Source organism: Typopeltis vanoorti, chromosome 4 (genome assembly GCF_054136105.1).
Source record: "Typopeltis vanoorti isolate ZY-2024b chromosome 4, IOZ_Tvanoo_1.0, whole genome shotgun sequence".
Classification (NCBI taxonomy): domain Eukaryota; kingdom Metazoa; phylum Arthropoda; class Arachnida; order Uropygi; family Thelyphonidae; genus Typopeltis; species Typopeltis vanoorti.
In genome coordinates, this window is record NC_143552.1 from 71,558,884 (window position 1) to 71,582,070 (window position 23,187).

The window sequence follows — 23,187 nt, forward strand, 5'->3', positions numbered from 1 at the left end:
TGGAAGCCATCTTCAAAAGCTGAAGCAGTACAACAAACAAGTAACAAAACACAATATAAACAACAAAAAATTTCAACAATACCACTGAAGAATATCCAAACTGAAAAAATACAGCACAATTTGTGACAAAAAGCCACACTATACACTAATTAAAAAAACAAGCAAACAGTTTTTTTTTCCAAATTAACAGTTTAGCATTCATTTCCTTTTAATGAATGCTAAATTGAAAATGTGGGTAAAACTGTTAAGAAAGGTTATATTCCCCTCCTCCTACAAAAGAAGAAACAAAAAAATTATAATTTATTTCAATTTATTTTTTTAATTAACTAAAATGGTTCGTTTAATTCCTATGCATTAATATTTCTTTGATAATATTTCTATAAGAAAAAACCCTTTATGTATGTATATCAGTGGGTTGTCACACTATTTCATTATGATATTTATTGATATCAAGAAAGCATAAATGACTCGCCTCATAATTTCTGTTTCTTGTTTCTAGAACTTAAAAAACTCGGTAGATGAATAAAATCTTAAAATTTCTAAGATCTTATGTATTTGAATAACTTCAGCCTCATTTAAAACAAGTAAAGAATTTACTCTCATATTCACCACCAAGTTGCTTCATGGTACTAGGCACTAGTGTGTACAAACCAAGATGATGTATTTTTTCTGAATGGGAAATTTGATACAATTAAAGAGTGGGAACTACTGTTGATTAGAACTAGAATAAGTTCTGGAAGAGATGGAAGTTTTAGAGTGAAATATAGCATAAAGGGGATAATGTTTATATAGGTTCTGAAAATAGGACAAGATTGGAAAGCAAACAGTTTTCCCAAATGAATGGATGAATTTTCTTTTAATGAACACTAAATTGAAAATGTTGGTAAGGATTATATAGTTTTCCCAAAGTAATGAATCATTCAAAATATACTGAGTAGTGATTCTTATTGTGTTTAAATGTTTTAAACAAGAAAGAAAATGAACTTTTTTATGCTTATGGATAGCAAAGGACCTTCAAAAGTAAAAAGGAACTGTAAAGTTATCTTATTGCTGTGTTTCTTAGAAAACAAATGAAAGAAACTCTGTTTAAGAAAGTTAACCAAGGGTAATGTCATCATCATATTCAAGATTTTATGACTCTCATTCATGAAAGATTAGAAACCTATAGTACATTAACATTGTTTTTGGAGTAAAGATTTCTGTTTATTAATTTTGCATATATTTTATTTATTTATTTTTTTACATAATTTTGGAAACCTTGCTATTGAGACCAAATGTGGAACTTTTTTCCATGTTCCACTTAAAGGCAATCACAAGCATCCATGCCCACAGTAGAATTTGAACCCACTGTCAGTTGGTTGGAGAGCAGGTATGCTAACTGTTCAACCAGTCAAGCCCGCAAATTCAGTGATTTGCAGAATTTCAAGAACCAGATGGGATCTCAGTGACATGTATGGTTATTATTTTAAAGAAACTAGACATGTGTTGTTTAACTTAATTTTAGTGTTCCTATTGATGAGAGGAAGTGATAGTGCTTGTAAAGATGGATGAAGCTAACTGCAATTTTATTTTTATTTATATATTTTTTATTCTCATCCAATCCTGTGATTTTTCAAGGGATAGGAAATTAGAACTAATTTTGTAAATGTTTGTGTATGTTATGCTGTAAAGTGTGTGTGTGTGGGGGGGGGTGCATTTAGATAATAAGGTTTTATTTATAAAACTGAATTATATAAAGTGCCTTTGAAACACAAACATTTTACATGCACTATTACATTCATCCATATCACAAAGTAGACTAGTTTTGTTTATTTTGTAAATAAAATTTTAGTTTGAATTCATTTTGTTTCTTACTCTTTCTCTTGAGTTTTGTTCTTTTAGTAAGATTTTAATAAGCAGTAATAATCTTGTAAAAATGAGTTTATAATAACAAATACCCTGGATATATGAACCTATGGTTTGTTAACTGAATAAAAAAGACTAGTTAGTAAACTACTTTGGTATAGAACTGGAAAAAAATGACATATGACATACACAACAGAATAGATTAAATTTTAAGTTTTTATATTATGTAAAAGAAATTGAATAATTTTACTTTATATAAAAGAATTTGACTTACAAAAAAAAAGTAAGAACTTTTTTTTTAATAGTGTTTTGTGGTATTTATCTGTTGAATAGGAGGGCAGTATGATTATGAATTCTTTATACACCTGGCACATAGCCTGCAGAATTTCAATGGTGAACATAATGAAAACATTGAGCATTTTTTTCTAAATGTGACAAGGTCAAAATGTATTATAAAATGGTCAGATGATCAGTTTCAGTTTATGTTTATCATAAAATCTAAGTTTTATTCACACTTAGAAGATGGTGGTGAGTTCAGACATATCTACAATTTAGGAAGGTATTAATTGAAGAATGTTCTAAAAATGCTTGAGCCAATTCTCTAGAAAGGATTAATTTGTGTATACAAACTTAAAGTGAAAAAACTGTGTGAAATTTTTATAATAAGCAGATTGATTTAATACACACTTTTAAAATTCAAGAAGAGATGCTGAATTCACTAAAAAAATTAATGGAGGAAAATCTAATACATATTTTAAATGTACTACAATCAAAGCATATGCATATAATACAGAAACCAAGCTTTTACTCTCTTGCTATTCACTCTAAAAAGAAGAAAAAAAAAAAGAAGCAATTTTCACCTTCAGTAGTATATATAGATTTGGTCAGTTTAGACTCAATTAAGATTAAGAATGAAGTAGACATTCTCAGAACAAAATTAATCTAAAAGATGGATTTAAATTTAGGATCTTTTGCACGAGAGAAAATTTTGAAGATGGTTGTTGAATTAAAATATCTCCCACAGGAGTCAGATAACTCTAAGAAACATGGATTAAAAGCATGCAAAATAATGCAAAAGTACACTTCATTTCTGATGTGTATGTAGTGCTTTGTATTATTGGAAGGTTCACTATGCAGACTGGTTTTGACATTTATTGAGATCTAATCCATGACCTAGGAAGACAGAGATTAAATTAATGCAGAAGTAATATATATATATATATATATTTTTTTTTTCCCACATTATTAAAATACTGTTGATCAGATAGTTATAGAAACTTTTTTTTTTCTTGGTTATAAACATTAAACAATTATCAATCTTAGTTGGGTATATGGTAAGTTCTGATCATATATACAGTAGTTACAAAACCAAAGCTATAAGAATTCTAATGTACAGAAGAATTGTAAAAAGATTCATAATTGTAAATTATGAATATAAAATATAAACTGAATGGGAAGAGAAGGCTAGGATGAGGATATTAGATTAAAAATGAACCTAGAATAGATATAAGGTCTGTATCCATATTTAGCATTATGATGATGATAATGAGAATTGTAAATTATGGTTATTTTTACACATTCATCAACATGATTATCATGAACAGCTTTAATATTAAAGCTGCTGTTCGAAAGTTGCTTGTTACTATAGAATTTTGTGACTTTGGGATAAAATTTTCTCAAGAAGAACTGGTTTTCATTACTCTTTCTAGTAATACTTCGATATTTTACTTGTAGAGAAGTTATCATTATACTGTTACAGTTGTTTCTGTGAATCAAGTAGTCTGTGTGTTATGGGTAAAATACCAGAAGCCTTCCTATACAACTCTACTTTCTCAAATCTCTTTTTCTGAGTGTTCTTTTTTTAGCAGAAAATAAGAATTATTTGTTTGAATTTCTCCAGTTAAAAAATCAATGCTGTTCTTTGAAATTATTCCTATGTTCATCAGTCCAGTCTTGTATTCCGTATCTAATCAACTTCTCTAACTCCTTTAATCTACATGACAAAAAAAAAAAAAAAAAAAAAAAAAAAAAAAAAATTCCTTCCACTTTTCAGATATTGTTACTGCTAATAAATTGCTGAACAACTTAGCTGATAAATGGCACTTCACATTTTTTAATTACTAGTCATTTCTTTTCTTACCAGTTGTGATAACATTCCCATACTGAACAGAATTTGAAGGCATCATAAAAGGAAAAGAAGGAAGCTGCAAGTACTTTGATCTATGAGCACTAGCACTTGCACAGATCTCATTTGTAAGTAATTGCTTACGTGACTCTGCTTCATTTAAATAAAGTTACATGTTACATCTTAGGCCCTGGAATCTAACACTACAAAATTACATTTTTCTTTCTTTCTTTAACTAGAAGTAACAACATGTAATGCTTACGTTTACATAACCTAAAAAATATGAGTAATAACAAATTAATTATTTTTATTGTTATTTTTGTCAAGGCATAATGGGAATGGATGTTACAAGCATTAGTAAATATCTATTGGGATGGTCAGCATAGAAATGGGATAGCCTGGGATGTAAGGAGAGTAGCTGAGGAGGAGATATATGGATGAATGGTTATAAACCTAAAAGTGAATTGCTCTGTTAATTTATGAATTCCAGGAGCATCAAAAATAATGGAGATGCAAGAGGGAAATAGCGACAGTGTTTTGAGGCAGTTTGGTGTGAGATGGAGGTTAATGGGAATTTGAATTGATGTTGTTATAGGCCAAGGGAATATGGACATTTGGTGATGAAGAAATGTATAGCAATTTGGATTAGTGAACAAGAGAAGAGTAATCTATGAGTGATTTCAATTATGGTAATATAAATTGGAATGAAGAGATAGCATCTAGGAATTGGGAAGATGAATTTCTTGAATTCTTAAGGGACAATTATCTTATCTAGTATGTAACAGAGGGCACTAGATCCAGTCATGCCATCAGAGAATGTGATTGTGAATGGGGTGTTATTGGATATGGAAGGAGAAACTAACACTTCATGAGATAATTTTATACCAAAATCACTAAGCTCTATAGTAGGAGGCAATTTCTGAATAGCTTTTAATCTCCTGTCTAAAAATTCCTTCAATATTATATCTATACCCAGTATATTGACTTTGTGCTTAAAGTAAGGAAAATATTCCCATTTTATTACTGAAGTAAAAGCACCTGAGATATCAAACAATATTTTACAAGATATACCTGCAACAAAGCCTTTTACCATATTTAAGGGTTCTGTTTCTGCAGACACTAAGGTATTTAAAACTTTTGAAATCAGAAAGCTTTGAGACTGATTAGGACATAAATATTTCAGAGAACAAAGTTTTGATTTAGCATGTTTTTGTACTATACTTAAAGAGAGATGAGAAGGATTATGAGAAAGTGATTTTTGATTCTGTTTGGCAACTTAGACAGATCTATAGGACAAATTCTTGAAGTGTGTGTTCCAAACCATTGCATCTGTAATATCTGATCTGTCGATTCCATAAAAAACCTTTTACTTCCTCTAGCTTGTGATGGTCCTGACTTCTCAGAGTTATTTGACTCCTGTGGGAAACGAGATTTTAATTCATTAACCTTCTTCAAAATCTTTTCCTGTGCTACAGCAAAAGATTTTAAGTCCATCTCATTAATTAATTCAGTCCTCAGGCTGTCTACTTCCTTTATGATAGTCTAAATTGACTGATTCTATACTAATTTCTATTCTATATTCTTAGAGGAATTAACAGGAAATGTATAGCTCAGCTGCTCTACTATATACATATGCATTGGCTGAGGTGCACTTAAATTCTCCATTAAGCTTTCCTCCTTTAAAGAAGACTCCATAGCTTCTGTAATATTAGTAATGACTTCTTTGTGTACAGTCCTTTGCAAATCAGGTTTAAGACCATTGCAAAATTGAAAAAATCTACTTTTTTTGATAATGTCAGCATCACTTTCTTCACTTCTAAAAGCATGCACTAAATTAATCATCTTATAAAATTCTGATATTGTTTCATTCTGAGTTTGTATGCAAGAACATACTTTCCAGAGATTTGGTCCAAGCTAAGCTTTTTAGAATATTTTGTAACTAAAATTTTCTTGAATTGCTCATAAGTCTAAATTTGTTCAAGCCTTCTGGAAGTGTGAAGAAAAGTCTTTGCATAAAACTTTTAAAACCATGAAAGATTTTATAACAAGCATCGACTGATTATCTAACCATTTTACAATTTCTGTTATTTTTTCTGCAGTCTGAAAAAAATATTCAATACTCTCATTATATTCTCCACTGAAATTCTGTAGAGTATTTGCTAAATTAATATGTTTAGAGAATCCATTATTTCCTGACACACATACATACTGTTCTTCTGATCAGTGACCATAACTAAGCAATACCTAAAAAAAAAAATAATAATAATAATAAATAAATAAATAGACAAACATGACATAAAAAGAAAGCAGGTTTCTTAACTTTTCTTACTCAATTTCTAAAGGAAAATTAAAGTTAGATTATAATCAATCCTGCCATTATGTGCTTTGGTATACAACAGCCTGTATGGCTGTTATATACCAGAGTAGTACTGAATGGTTCATTAACTTTTTAGTTAATATCACAAATTTGGATCTGGGATATTATAGAATTAAGTAACTTAAGAGGTTGAGTGAGAGACAAAGAAAATTCAAAAATAATATCTTTATTTACAAACATATAATATTAGTGTAAATTTATGGTCTATTGCTTTATCAGCATGTGTAAAATGTTTGTGTTATTTTGTAAATGTTATATACAAATCTGCATTATAAATAAAACTTATTTCCTAAAGAGAAAAGAGTCTGCAAACTTAACATCAGACATGAAGAACATAAATATCAAACAAATTTACTTATCTTCAAGATCACAGGATTTGATGAGAGCAAACAAAAAAGTTAACTTTTAAACTTATAAAGTACAGTTTCTTCTGATATCAACAGTAGCCATTAAAATCTAATTAGCTCATACTTGTTTTACTTTGAAAACAAAAAGATTACCTGTACTCAACTTTTCTTAGGAAAGAACGCATTTCTTCTTTTATATCTTATTTAACATATGTTTCTTTTCTATTTTCTTGAAATACAAAGATAATTTTGAAGTTCCTTTTTCCTTGTGAAAACTACTTTCTTATCCCTGAAGACAAAAAAAAAAAATATCTCTTTCAGGTTTACAACATTTAACTAGAATAAGTTTGCTGCTTGATATCAAAGGAACTATCCATTGCTTAGAGAGAAACTATATAATTCTTCTTATCACTTATCTATACTTCAACCTGGCTTCCTTTGAAAGAAATTCATCTGTTTATTTTGGGATAACTGTTTGTTTCCCCTCATAGCACTCTTTTCTACCTTTTAGGCTTGAGAATTCCTTTAAACTATATTTTTCCCCTAAACTTCCAACTTTCAGAACAAATTTCTTTATTCTAATCAATGCAATAACTCTTCTTTTATTCTCTCACTCTTCGGAAGTACAAACTTCATGCACTACTAGCTAGCACAGCAAGTAAAATGGCAGTGAGATGAAAATAAAGCCATCGCGTGTTGTAAAAAAGGCTACAGTTCTTTCATTTAAAAATTTTATGGAATTTACAACCATGTTAAAAAAACTTTTTTATTATCCCAACGTTTCAATCTTCATATCAAGATTATCATCTGGAGCATACATAAATATACAAGACAAGCTGAGTTACATTATTAACTGTAAGCTAGAGAAACAATGATTTGACCACATGTTATTCTACTGGCATGACCTCTAGTGAAAAAAAAAAAAATTATAAATTACATCAAGCTAAATTCTATTTATGATGACAGGATTAAACATTCTTTCTTACAGATAGTTTTCTTTCAGAAACATTGATGTCCTATTTTTTGTATTACAATTGTTATTTAAGATACTGGATTTTCTACAGTCCTGTTTATAGTTGTTCTTAGTGAGGAAGGTTTCGTGGGTCGAATATATGCCTTCCATATGTTTGGGATTTTAAGACCATCGCTATTGTTCAGATTAGGGTGGTTGATAATGATCTCACAGGCTTCCTTAAATTTCCGTTCATACCATGTTTTAGTGCAATGTAGACAGCTAGTGCTTTTCCCAGTAAATTCTGTGTAAGGTATTCAGGGCATGATCCGAAAGGCCAGCTTCACCATAATTATTATATTTAATGTGTCGTTTATGTTCTTTTTGTCTAATAGTAATTGTGCGTCCTGTTTCTCCTATATATGGTATGTTGCAAGTACAATAAATACGGTATACTCCAGGGTGGACTAGTGGAGGGAGCGGGTCTTTGGATGAGTTGAGTAAGCTTTTTAATTTTGCAGGAGGTTTAAAGGTGGCTTTGAGGTTGTATTTCTGTAGTACTCTGTTTATTTTGTCTGATGTTCCTTCAGTGTAGGGAATGGTTATAGTTTTACTGTAGTCTGATTTGTCTTTGTTTTTCATTGAGGTTTTGTAGAGAATTTTGTTAATAGTGTTTTGCTGTATCCGTTTTTTTTTTGGAAAGTATTGCTGATAATTTTAATTTCGTCTTTCAGTGCCTGTTCACTGGAACAGATTGACTGAGCCCTGTTTTTTAGAGTGTTGATGACACCTAGTTTTTGTGTTGGGTAGTGGTAGGAGTTTATGTGTATATATTGTCCCATATGTGTCGGTTTCCAGTAGACAGTGAAGGAAAGATTGCCAGAGGGAAGACGTGTGACAAGTGTATCTAGAAATGGAAGTGTGTTATGTTTTTCATAACAATCTCTATTGTGAACTGTATGCATTGGGTTGTTTGTTTAGGTGGCTAAGGAATGTGTCTAATGTCTGGCGGCCATGGGACCAGATCGTAAAAACATCGTCGATGTATCTAAGCAAGACTTTGGGTTTTAGAGGGGAGGAACTTAAAGCATGTTGCTCAAAATGTTCCATGTAAAAGTTATCAATGGCGGGGGGGGGGGGGGGGGTAATGGCGAGCCCATGGCAGTGCCTTCTTTTTGTGGGTAGAAGGCATTTTGCCATACAAAATAACCAGAACGTAATACATGAGCAAAGAGCACCGTGATATCTGGAGGGAATTTGTTCTGTAGGAGAAGGATTGTGTCATTGATTGGGACATTCGTAAAGAGGGCAGAGATGTCAAAACTGACTAATAAATCATCTTTTTCTAATGTAATGTCTTTGATGTTTATGAAGCATTGTGTGTTTTTGAAATAAGAGGGGGGAATGGCCTACCAACTCCTTGAGTGTTGCCGCTGATTTTTTGGCTAAGTGATACGTCGGGCTATCAATTCCTTCAACTATAGGTGTTAGCAGTCTGTTTTCTTTGTGAATTTTTGGTAGCTCGTAAATTCTTGGGGAGCGTGCATAGTGCGGAAATAGTTTTTTGGCCGTATCTTCGGGCCATGTGGTAATTGACTTAAGTAGTTTCTATGTTTTGTTTTTTATTCTATTGGTTGGGTTGTAGTTAACTAATTGGTATGTGTTATTGTCAGAGACCAGCAGATTCATTTTTTCTACATAAGTGGTATGGTTTAAAATAACGGTGGCATTTCCTTTATCGGCTCTGGTTATTACTAAGTTTGGATTTGTTTTAAGTGATTTTATCGCTGTTAATTCGTGTTTAGTTATGTTGCTTGTTATTGTTTTGTTATGATTTAAAATGTTAGCAGTTTCTAAACGTATTTTGTCTGCTATGCTATTTGGGATGAATCTTAGGCCTCTTTCAATATTACAAATAAATTCAACTTTGTTTATCAATTTCGGTGCTATAGCAAAATTTAAACCTTTGTTAAGTATAGAAATTTCGTCTTTGTTTAGAGCGTGGTTAGATAGTTGACTATGTTATTGATACCTGTGGGTGATTGGTGGCGCCTGTTGTTTCTTGCTTCTGGTTGGTTGTTGTTGTTCACTGTGGAGAACTTTGAATATGGCGGCTGGTTTTGTCGTTCTTTTAGTCTTTGGAATTTGGAAATTACGTTTACTTTCTTCGTTTGGAGGATGTGGTAGTCGCATCCTCCAAACGGTGGATGTGGATGAGAGGTCATGCCAGTAGAATAGCATGTGGTCAAATCATTGTTTCTCTAGCTTACAGTTAATAATGTAACTCAGCTTGTCTTGTATATTTATGTATGCTCCAGATGATTAATATGAAGATCGAAATGTCGGGATAATAAAAAAGTTTTTTAACACGGTTGTAAATTCCATAAAATTTTTAAATGAATGCTGATCACCATGTAACACTAAAAGAAAGGGCTACAGTTCTTTAATAGTGCGAAAACATCATTGGAAATTTCAATATTTTCTTCTCTTGAGTTTAAGTTACAGAAATAAAAGAATAAATTAGAGATGAATCTTTTTTACAAATAAATATTTCAATTAAATAGTTTGTGATAGGCCATAAATATATAAAAAATTTCTCTTATATGTAACAGTAAAGAAATTTCTGATTATAAAGAATAATACATTTTTCTTATACATTTAGGAAATGTTTACATATAAAATAAAACTATAATTTATGATATCGCTAAATAGCAGATATAATACAAACCTATGTTTGTATGATATCTTTGTATGATTTGTTTATTTCGGTGATAAGAATAGCAAAAAAAAAAAAAAAATGCAGTGTAAGCAGAAATTAACTAATTACACCAAGAAAATTCTTTGAGAGTTCTTTTAATATGTGTCAAGTAGAAGAAAGATTATGGTAAGATGATGCTAATTAAGTTGTTTCATCCTCATATGCAGGATATCATGAGACCTTGAATGTAGAAAGAATGGGAGAGGATCAAGTGATGGTGAGTAAGCAAGAGTTGTATGAGAAATTATGTAAACTTGATGTGAATAAGGCAGGGGTGTCCATCCTTGGGTTAAGTAAGCTTCTACGTTTTTTTTTTTTATTGCTGGACAAATATATATTTATTTATTTATTATATAAATAAATGTACATTGGGGTGGGGGGAAGAAGGTGATGATGTGGAATCCCAGAGATGATATTTCATAAAAAGTATGTTACTTTATATATTTATAATATAATAATTATAAAATAAAGGTGGCAAGTTTATAACCTAATTATTATAATATTTAGATAAATAAAGCATTATTGGCCAAACTTGAGTTTGCATTTTTTTATACATAACCCATCAAAATCTGGTTTTAAGTTAGTTACAGAAAATAGGTTAAATTGCTATGAGGTGTTCTTCTGTAAGTTGGTGATGATTTTAAATACTTCATTTTTGTAAATGTTGATTCACCTAATTAATCAAAATTTTCATTGGCATAACAGTTTCAGATTGTCTATGGGCCATAGGGCATGCCCTGAAATAAGGGAATACATACATAATGACACATCATTATGTGTTTTAGGGAAATGTTCAAGGAAGTTAATTTAAGGACTTGGCATAACTGTTTATCAAGATTCTTGCAACAGGGCAGGTTCCAAAGGAATGGATAGAGTGTAGAATGGTTCTACACTACAAAAGGTGATGATAAAACTGAAGATATAATTTATAATCAATTTGTGTCTGGAGTGTAGTGTTTAAGGTGATGGAGAAGTTGGTGAGAGCTAGGATACAGAATTGGGTTAATAATTATGTTCTCTTTAATGGACAGTAGGGGGTTTGTTATAGGAAAAGGTCATGTTGTACCCTTCTCAATGTATTGGAGAAGGTTATCTGTATTAAAATTCGAATATCCCATAGTTATGGGATATTCGAATAACATATACATTGATATGCTGTATAGCAATCTGTAATTATCAACTTGTTGCTGTTAAAGTCCTTTTTGCAGAATCTTGGATAGATTCCCACACAAGTTGGTAACTTCACTAGAATAGATGGGTATAGATACCAGATGAGCAAGTTGGTGGTTATTGCAGATTCGTTGTCAGATAGGTATCAGTAAGTTGTGTGGTGATGTTGTTAGTGGTGTGCTTCAGGGATCTCTTTGAAGCTGTTATTGTTTAACTTATATATATTAATGATATTGGGATTGGTTTTTACTTGAGATATACAGCTGTTTTGTTCTCCTCAACTTTGCATCATCTACAATGAGAAGTCAAGTGGTTGTTGTGGTCCTACAAGGGATATCAGAATAGACTGTGTGAGTGGACAATTGAATGGATCTGCCACTTCATTGTGGTAAAGTGTAAGGTTTTGAAATTTGGTAGGCAAGAATGAGATGCAGGTAGAATTTTGAACATTGGGGGTAGAATTTTGATGGAGGTAGAGATTAGAAATCTAGGCTTGGTGGTAGTGAATAAGGATTTTAGGAATCAAGTTTTATTGCATGAAGAGGTATAAAGTTTATGAATCCATTGTATAAGGCCTTGATCAGACCTTATGGATCATTGTACACAGAACTGGTCACCCTGGTTTTCATAGGATGTGGATATATTGAAAAGACTGTAGAAGATCTTTTACAAGTATAGGAGGACATGATAAATGGTTTCCTGCCTGTGGAATGTGGGGGGGGAGGGTATGAGGACACACTGAGTGAGTGGGAGATATTATTGAGACATATAATATCATCAGGATTGTTATTAGGTTACTAATAGAGATTTTTCATAGAATGGAGAAAGATAGGAGTAGAACAAGCGATGATCTTTTTAGAAATGACATAAGGAGGGTATGAGCAAAGGAGGTGAAGAGCATGTTCTTTGCATTGAAAGTGGGTTGGTGAGTGCAATTCTTTGCTGAGTGTGGAAATGTTGAATGAGTTTAAGATAGTTTGATGAACTTAATATAAGTGGACACTTCCTGTGATGAGTCTTCTGACTTCATAGAGGGTCTGGTGCTAATAATATTTTAGTATACCTACTACAGAAATTCTGACTTTTGTTGCATTTTTGCAGATACTTGCAGTTGTTATTGCTGTTTTTCATGTGAATATTACTTAATGTGCTGCATAATTGAAGAAAATTTAAGATGAGGCTAGGAAGTATCTAAAATTTTCCATTTGATCTCCATTCCATTTATCCAGATTTGACTATTGTTCATATGAAATTTGATGGGAACATGATACCATTGAAAATTACATTATAAGCTAGAGATCACTGTTCAGTGTTCGTCTGTCTTCCAAGTTCATAATTACAATTATTAATGAATTGCACTTCAGAAAGGTTTTGTGTCCAAAGTTACTATCTAGTTCTGCTTTATTGCTGAATTATTCTGTCTTCCACAAAACCAATTTTTATATTTTGTCTTTTAAAGTTGATCACTTTATATTATTTTCTGTCTTGATCATTATTATTCAAAATCATGAGATGTGGTCAGTTCTGTATCTTTTATTACTCATTATGCATTTTTGTTTTTTGTATAACTTCTTTTATTTTATTGTTGATTTTCTTTATGCAGACTGTATGCTGTAGGAGGGAGAGATGGAAGTTCCTGCCTTAGATCAGTGGAGTGCTTTGATCCTCATACTAATAAATGGACACTTTGTGCACCAATGTCAAAGCGAAGAGGAGGAGCTGGAGTTGGAGTAGTGAATAGCTATCTTTATGCTCTTGGTGGACATGATGCTCCAATTTTAAATCCCAGTGTTTCAAGATTTGATTGTGTGGAAAGGTAAAATGTATTGCCTGATTTAACTTAATAAAAATATCTCATCTTTCAAATTCCTGATATGTATCCTCTAGGGGAGTTTACAGGATATTGCGAAAATACTATGTGTAAAGTTTACAAAAGTTTAGGATATCACTAACTTATGATCAACAATTTTTCTCCAAATTAATCTGTTAGAATGCCAATATTTTGTCAGATCATATATGATTTTTAATGTGATCCTTTCTAAGTTTATGCACTTTTAATTGCATCAGTCACCTAGATCTTGGCCTTACTCTAGGATCCTAGCAAAAAACACCTGTTTTGCTAACATTTCAATAATAAATTTAGTTTAATCCTTTATTAAAAATAAAGTTTTGCTAACATTTCCTTTCTTATTTGCTTAAGTGACTATATCACCTGAGATTAGCTCTGCTTACACAATCCTGAATGCTAACAATGTCAAGTTCAGTTCCTGATGTCTTCATGTTTAATATGATTTTGCCATTGGTACTATCTGGTTACTCATCTCATCTCATCATCCCTATACCCTCTTTTACCTTGCGGTGTCGAGGGTCCGTTGATCATCGGACCTCACTCCGTTTACAGGATAAGGTGGTCAGCCTTATGCCCCAGTGTATCCTATGGCTGTAGTGTTGAGTTCTCAAGGCTAGTTTGCCTGCTTTGCGGGATGAAAAACCCCAGAATAAACTGGGGAAAAAACCCTGCTGTCCACGCCCAAGACTGGCTAACTTGGCTATGGCTGGGGAAGATCCTTCAGCTCCTCACGTCACCTACAGGAATCGAACCTAGGACACTCCTTCCCCAGGCAAATGGTTGTGAAGTGCATAGCCACTAGGCTAACCGCGCGGTTCCTATCTGGTTACTTGTCCTAATTTTTCTGAGAACTCTTGTATCTGTGATCTTAAGTTGTTGGTAAACTGTTTTATTTCTAACCCATCTCTCAGATCTGTAATAATATTGGTATAGACACTGTCTTGTGTATTGCTACTTTAGTGTTTTGACTAGTTTCTCTCCTATTCCATATAAATTTAGTCAATTGTGTCTCTACCATACAAGCTTTACCAATTTTCTGGCCTATTATTGAAGAGGAGCCTAAAAGGGTTCATTTTGGTGAAGTAAATTAATAGAAATAGGGCATATTATAAATATGTTCTTATTTCATAGCTGAATGTATAGAAACTTAGAAGAAAGTTTCAAAAATGGATCAGAGAGCTTACGAGAATGCAATACTCTTGGCATCAGAATTTCCTTAGCATTGCACTACTTAAAAGACACACATATTCTGCCCAGGAGTCCATATATTTGCCTTTTATTTTTGGTTTCACTGTTTTGAGAACTGTTTTTAAGTATTGTTTCTCATTAGAGACCAGGCAAAAATCTGTTCAAATACTATAGCTACTGTAGCAATCCTATATTAGAGACTTATTAAAAACAACACGTAAGTCCACAGTAATAACGTTAATTAATAAATAAGGTAGATATTTCTTACTAAAAATAATAGTACATCTTCAGTGTTACAATCTATTAGAGAATATTAGAGACTTGCATTTTTCATAAGTGAACTCATAGTTAGTGCATAATTCTAATTATTGAAGAAAAGCCTAAAAGGCTTCATTTTAAAAAGCAAAGTAAATTAATTGGGGGGGGGGGGATTCAACACAGAAAACAATCAAGGGCTCTATTCTCATAAGCTCTGTGGTCTATTTCTGAAATTTTCTTCTTCTAAGTTTCTATGCATTCAGGCTCTTCTTCGATAGTTTATAATTATGCACTGACTGATAGTTCACTTATGAAAAATACAAGCACCTGACATAGGATTGCCATGATATTGAACAGAGGGTTTTTGATCTCTTAAGGTTTTTATTTGGTCTCTGACAAAAATAGTAGGCCTTTGTATATTGGTGGGCTTTGTCTGCCAGTGCACTGAGTGGAGGCTTGACTCAGTGGCAGTACTTGCCTGTGGCTGTGCAAGCCTGAGGTGTTTCCTTATAATTTTCATGATGGAACACCATCATTATACACCCAGTATACCTTCCTCATAGTCTTTTCCTTAAAAATTTCTTACTTAATAAGATTGCATTTCACTCTTAGCCTATTTATTCTTCAAACTATAGGACACAATCCAATACTTCATCATTTAGGTATGTTTTAAATGCATCCTATGAACTGCTGATATCCTTCCCCATCTAGTAACTGATTAGAGTGTCAAGGAGGGGGGGGGTGCAGTTAAAGCTGTGACTGTTTTCTGCCTGTGGTTGGTTAACAGTGATCATTGCTGCACTGACTTAGAAAATGGCTAAGTGTTATTATTATTATTACATAACACCTCCAGGGAGTCCAAAGACTCATCAAGGGAGGGCACCTGCTCTACAACTCTCCTTCCCCACCACTCCACTAATCGCAACTACCTTCATAATCTACACCAACGCCATCTACCGCCGACCACCACTATTTTCACAGACAATCACAAACATCCATGCCCACGGCAGGATTGGAACTCGCAGCCTTTTTGGCTGGAGAGCAGATATGCTAACCACTCGGCCAACCAGGCCAGCAGTGGTGTTCTAAAGGTTATTTAGCAGATAACCTTTCTAAATTGGACACCATGTATTTAGCCACTTTCTAAGTCATTGCAGCATGATCACTGTCACCGACCAGAGGCAGAAAACAGACATCTTTCACTAAACCCCTGCCCCAACACTGTAATCTGATATAACCCTTTTTGACCTTGAATTCCTTCTGCTACATGCTGCTTGAGGAAGTCATCATGCAACAGCCCAATAAATTCACTTTCATTCTTCTCATGAGATTTCAGTGTTTTCCAATTTGTGTTCAGATAATTAAAGTCACCCATGATGATTACTTACTTATCACCCATCAGGTTGTTTGGTGATGCATTTTTTCATCGTCAGCAACATCACTAGCTCTATAAGAACATCTCACTCTGTATTTTATCTTATTAGACCTCACACCAAATAGCTTGAAGCTTACTGCTACATGAAAAATTATTACTAATATTGTAGTCATAACTTTCTACCCTAATCTGATATCATTACAGCACAACCTCCCATCTCTCTTATATTGTCTATCTTTCCTAAAAATACTATACCTTTTACATTCAATATTAGATAGTATATCCAACTCTGAGAGCTAGGTCTCACTAATGCCTATAATCTGAAGTTCCAGCATATTCACGAAGGCAACGAAGTCTACTCCTTTGCTCCTGATACTCCTGGCATTCATGTACAGCCACAATAAGTAACCTCCAGACTTTTTTGTATACTCTTCTTTCTAGTCTGCATATCCCAGTTGGGCAACTTTCAGATTCCTGTTCATATCTATTGCTTCGCTTATACAGATATTATTATTAAGAGAGGGGACTCATCGAGGGAGGCCACGTACTACATGCAACAGCTATCATGCTTATTCTTGAATTCATTCACACTGCCTACATACATACATACATACATACATACATACACACACACACACACCAAAATCCAATGGCAATCCATTTCACTCATGCACCACCCTATGACAGAAAAATCTGAACCTTACCCCCTTCTTAGTGGCATTCATTTGCAGCTTCTAAGGATGCCCTCTTGTCCTTTCTCCACCCCTCCATAAAATGAAAAATTCCATCAACTGAAATCCTGTATCACCCTTTCAGAAGTTTGTAAGTTTCAATCATATCACTCCTCCCTCTCCTATTTGCTAGTATCTGCAGTCTACACATTCTCAGTCTGTCTTCTTCATAATCAGTATTCCACAATCCTGATATCATTTTTGACACTTCTTTGCACTCTGTCCACTGTATCAGAATCACCACAGAAACCAGGAGATCCGACCTGCATGCAGTAGTCTAAGTGAGGCCTTGTAAAGAGGCAAAATGACTTCCTTATCACATGTGAAAGTTTGTTTCAGCATTGCAACTATCTTTTGAGTTGTATTTGCAATCTTTGCTACATGGACCCTGAACCTCAACTTCCTATCTACTAACAATCCAAGATCTCTAGCTCAATCAGTTTCTTCTAGCATAATCTCACCAATGCTGGCCTAATTGGCCAAGTGGTTAGCATATCAGCTCTCCAGCCAAAAGGCTGCAGGTTCGAATCCTGCAATGGGCATGGATATTTGTGATTGTCTGTGGAAATACTGGTAGTGATGGTGGCGGTGGATGGTAGATGGTGTTGGTGTAGTTGCAGTCGATGGATTGAGTGGTGGAGACAGAGAGTTGTAGAGTAGGTGGCCTCCCTGAGGGTGTCACATAATAATAATAATAAAATATGACATTGGATATCTAATCACAACAAAGTGCATGACTTTGCATTTACTGAAATCCATTTTCCCATGCCCACAATTCCAGCCTATTTGAATCATTCTGCAAGTACTGCATATCAGCTGCATTCCTGATTACCCTACCTATCTTTACATCATCAGCAAGTAGCTGTATGCTGCCTTGTTATCCTTATACAAACGTAATTCCAAACCAGACAAATACACAGTCATCATTTCATCATAATCACGTCCACTTATATATAGCCTATTCAGATTATTAACACAGTTTCATAACTTAGCCGCTCTTAACTCTCTCTAGTTTGCTTGACTCTCCATATTAGATCTCACACCAGTAAGTAATTTCTCAGACTTCTGATACTAAACACATTCAAATGCAGGCCATTAGTTCTTCCCTTATATGTTTACTCCACTCATCCAAAACATTGTATCGATTCCTTCTACACAACAAATTGTTTGCCATCATGGGCCCTTCTTAATTCACTACTATCATATTTCAGTAACAAAGTAATGAATTTCTCTCTCTCTCTCTTCACTTTTGTATCTTCCAGCAGTCCTTTCATATCCTCTCTCATACTACACCTCCGAATCAAAAAATTAGAGTAATCAAAGAAAATGTGTTGAATGATGTGCAATTCTAATTTTATTGCATGGAAAATAATTATTACCAAATATGAATTAGCATAATCTAAATCTATATACTTTGTAGATTATATAACCATATAAATACATAAAAATGTGTGTAGTGATAAAAAAATAGTAATGGAATGACAGGTAAGGAAAAAATGATTTAATACTTGCAGAATTTTCAGTTAGAAAATCCAGAAAATGGAGGCAATTGGTTTCTTCTATTTCAAGGGTAAATTTAATTCTTGGATTTACTGAATTATTTTCTAAAGAAATTCTTAAAGTTTCAACAAGGAAGAGTTCTAGACAGCAAAAGCATCATCAGCATATCTGTACCAAATAGATGACGTAGGAGAAAAAATATTAATTTTAAAATATTAAAAATATAATAATTTGCTAGAGTTGGAGAAATTGGAGACCACCCCCATTGCAGCCCCTTCTATATGTTTATAAAGTTTTTTTTGACAAGAAAAGTAATTTAGATTTAAAATAACATTAAACTTTATTAAAATAATAATATTTTATTTTATAAAATAATACTTATTAATATAAAACTTATTTACTTGATTTTTTGATCATTCTACCTGAAAAAGCTTAAAATGGAATGGAAATATTATTACTCACCATGTAGCAGGAATGATTTAATCAGATTAACTCGATTATTATAAATGAGGTTAAATCTCTCTCTCTTCATACCATGAAGTGAGTGCTTGGATAGTGGTAAGATATATGAGAAATTCTGTGAAAAAGAAATATATGTAACTATAACTGGTGCTTATGACAAGCTTAAGGAGACAGCTTCCATTTATATCATGAAATAAGGAATTGGATGGAGAGAAGATCAGTAGTATCTGGGACTTGTTCAGGAACTGTCTGATAGAGCCAGTGTCTGAATGCATTTTTAAGTTCAGTAGGTCAAATAACGTGTGCGAAATGGATGAATGAAGAAGTGAAGCATGCAGTTTGGAAGAAGGCGTTCATATTTTGTACACAGTTATTTGACCTCTTGACTTTAAAAATGCATAAATGTATAAAAAATAAGATACGTGGTGGTAATAGTCAGTTGCATGAGGAGTACAAAGAGCAAGCAAGAGAGGTAACTCACTTAGTAAGAGTAGCAAAAAGTACAGTATGAGCAGCAGTTACCTGATAAGGCCAAAAGAAATCTTGGGGAGTTTTTTTTCAGTGCATGGCCAGTAGAAGAAAGAATTTTCATGGAAAGATGATACTGATTGGGGAAAATGGTAGAATGATAATAACTGACGATGGTTTATTTATTTATTTCGTATGGTGATTCAACGGTCGTGAGCCCCTATTATGGGGAGGTACGGCACCACCTCAATCCCCCTATTTTTATCTGGGCTTTGGACCAGCATAACTGACAATTCAGACCTATGGCTGGACTGATCATCTTAGGTATTCCTGACTGTATCCATGTGTGTTCACGGGGCCAGTTTGCCTGTTTGCAGGATGAAAAACCCTGCTGTCCACGGCCAAGACCAGCTAACTTGGCTAAAGCCGAGGAAGATCCTTAAGCTCCTCGTCGTCGACCGGAACCGAACCTAGGACACTCCTTCCCCAGGCATATGGTTGCGAAGCGCAAGGTCATTAGGCTAACCATGCAGACACTGAGGATGATATAGTAGAGATGTTAAATGAGCGATTCATAGGGATATTTCATCTTTGTGAAAGTAACATCATGCAGAACTTGAGAAGGCTAGGGAGGGAGGAGGAGCCACTGATGGTGAGTGTGCAGGAAGTATATGAGGAATTGAGTAAACTTGATGATGTATCACCATGCGTCCTGTGGGAATGTCCCAGGAAGTTAACAATAGTTTTAACTTACCTCTTTGACAGGAGTCTTAGATTTGCTCATGTTCCAAAGGAGTGAAAAGAGGGAAAAATTATTCCTCTTCATAGGGGCTGATAAGACAGGCTCCGAATTACAGGCCAATCTGTTTGTCTGGAGTTGTGGTAAAGATGTTAGAGAGGCTAGTGAGAACTAAGAATCAGAATTGGGTTTATGACAACAACATTCTCTTTGATGGACAGCATGAGTTTGCTACAGGAAGGTCATGTTTAACAATTTACTTACTTACTGTAATATACCACCATGTATGCTTTCCCTTTATCCAATGCACTATAGTGCATTGGATGAAGGGGAAAGCATACATGGTGGTATATTTAGATTTTGCTAAAACCTATGATAGATTGCCAAATGACAAGCTGCCAATGAAACTGGAACAGCTAGGGTCGGATATTGGATTAGTGCATTTAATTGGAGATTTACTGTCTGATAGGTATCAGCAAGTTATGTACGGGGGGGGAATAGTTTCCCAGAGGAGGAAGGTCACCAATGATATTCTCTGGGGATCTGTTTTGGGTCTATTGCTGTTTAATAAAGGTGGAGCAAGCTACCAACTGTTGTTGGTAGCTTGCTCCACCTTTGCAAGGAGTTGCCCAGTGTTGTACCACTTTACCCCAGTCCTGAAGATACTTTCAGGTGCAAACTTTGTTTGCACACACTTGGATAAAGGATTAAACTAAATTTATTATAGTCTGACCAAGTGAAAAATAAACTTTCAAAGTCTTCCACCTTAAAACTCAGTTCTACAATTCCCTTTTCGGAATCTACTGTTAATCTTCCAATCAACATTTCTTCGAACATTCCTTTAGAACGTCGATTGCAATATTTTCTTTTATTTACCAACACTCATTTGACAGTCTTAAATGTTTAAAAAAAATCATAACTCTACGATTCCCTTTTAGGAATCTACTATTCATTTTCCTCCGACTGTCACATAAACTTAAGTTCCTCCGAACATAAATATCTGCCGGCCTGCGTTCTCTTTTCTTCCCGAACGATCTCTTGTTTTTTTCGTTACCTCGATACTGAACGCTCTCTCTATCAGCTGTCAATCACCCATCAAACTCCTTGGCGAGCATGCACACGCCATGAAAGTGGCAAGCAAGAAGTTAGGTATAATGGCTGACACATTGTCTCCATTAGTGACAAGAGAATGTCTTCATAAAACACAACACTTAATATTTTAAACTACACTAAAATTTCTGAAAGTAACACAACTATCCAAATCCAGTAAGTACATGAATTTTTTAAATGCTTTACATTTCATTTTGACAAAATAACATCAATAACTGGCACATCGCAAGTGCCGACAATACGTAACATGAAACCAAAACTAATAAACGTACTAACATAAACAATTTGTAAAAATAATCAGAATTTTAAATTATGATTATTTTTCAGCCTCACTAACAGCTGGTAGGATTAGTTCTTCACCAACACTATGCGGTTTTCCCAATTTAGCAATCACTAAGGAAATATAAGAGGCATGCAATCCATCATCATCTAGTTTGGATGCTGCTGAAAACATACCTGCCAGTGTTGGTTGTTTCAAAAATTTTTCTTTAAGTGCTTAAAATATGATAAATCCTTGTCTTTTTTATCAGCATAAACTTTTATGCTGATAAAAGTTCTTGTAAAACATTCTTCTAGTCTTGAAGGCTTCATAGATTCATTTGAAAAAAACCTTTTGGCAAATCAGGCACATTGGTAATGTTTTGTTTGTAGGCGACTGAATAAAGCCGTATTTCAAATATTCAATATTATATGGTCTATATTTCTTTTTGGGTTCAGCCATGATATTATCTGTAAAAAAAAGTTGATTTACAAAATTGCTAGAATGCAATTTCTCACATACCTAAACCAAATTATTTTTTACAAGAAAAGGTATAAATATACTCGCATGAAACTTACTATTGTATTGGAACAACAATAATTTGTTTTGTGTGTAATCCGTGTAAAGTACTGACTAGGTATCGAATATGCACTAAAATGTTTATGCACTACATCAAATTGCTAACTGCTTGTTTCACAATTCAGAAACAATCTAAAACTGATTTCATACATCTCGTGTATTTATAGTATTATACAGTGAACAAGTCATAACATGCACATGTTCCTGCCGATGCATACCGGACGTAAAATCCTGATCACTTGAAAAGAGTGTGCCTTCCAACACTACTTTGCTTGGTAAGACGTCGTCGGACTGCAATGCTTTCGGCTGTAACTTTCATTTTGTATGTTTCCTTGGGAAATAAAGCAACTGTTACGACCTTTACTTACGTCCTACAACAGAATATTTTTCAACACCTAATTTTTGTCCTTTATGCTTTCATCACCACTCTTACTTCAATTCAACGCCCCTTTTGCTCATGAGGTCCCCCCCCCCAATCGTTCCAGCACCCCCGAGGGGACAGTACTGCCTACTTTGGGAACCACTGCTCTAGACAGATATTGGCATTTCTTTCTGTCCAAAATAGGAACGTTTGCAGGATCAAGGGATGCTACCAGTGGTGTCACGTGCTCATTTAGGTTAGGTGTGCTACCATGTGGTTTATGCACCCCTCTCTACAAAATTTACATCAGTTTGACTATGTGATTGCATTTTTATTGATGTATGAAAGTTTTAAGAGTGCATAGCACATCAACGCTCATCTTAATCGGTCCAATGCAATTAATTGTACGATAACTCTGAATACTCTAATTTATCAATTTATATAATTTTAAATATGGAAAGCATAAAGGTCAAATGAACAATAGCTATGTTTCACATGCACCATTTATATGAGAAATATAAAGGGTTTATGTTTTGTGGTGAGATTGAATTATCAGTGCAAATACTAGAGTGAAACATGGATAATTGGAATTTTGATAAGATTTTTAAATACACCTGTATAATATGCACAGAAATCAGAAAAAGTAATCAATTAGGAAATTATTATTTTTTCTGGATTGAATCAAAGAAAGGCTGAAATAACTCGTTTTACACAAGTTCTAACCTCCTTCAACT

At 33.7% G+C, this 23,187-nt stretch overlaps 1 protein-coding gene across 2 annotated transcripts in view; it reads left to right on the plus strand.

Annotated features, from left to right (window-relative positions):
- LOC150107400 (kelch-like protein 5) overlaps window positions 1-23,187 on the plus strand; it is a 270,095-nt gene that overhangs the window by 204,251 nt on the left and 42,657 nt on the right. For both annotated transcript variants that reach the window (XM_090391266.1, XM_090391267.1), the window contains one exon: window positions 13,178-13,390. In XM_090391266.1, the coding sequence (XP_090247392.1) occupies window positions 13,178-13,390 (213 nt within the window). The remainder of the gene's footprint in view (window positions 1-13,177; window positions 13,391-23,187) is intronic.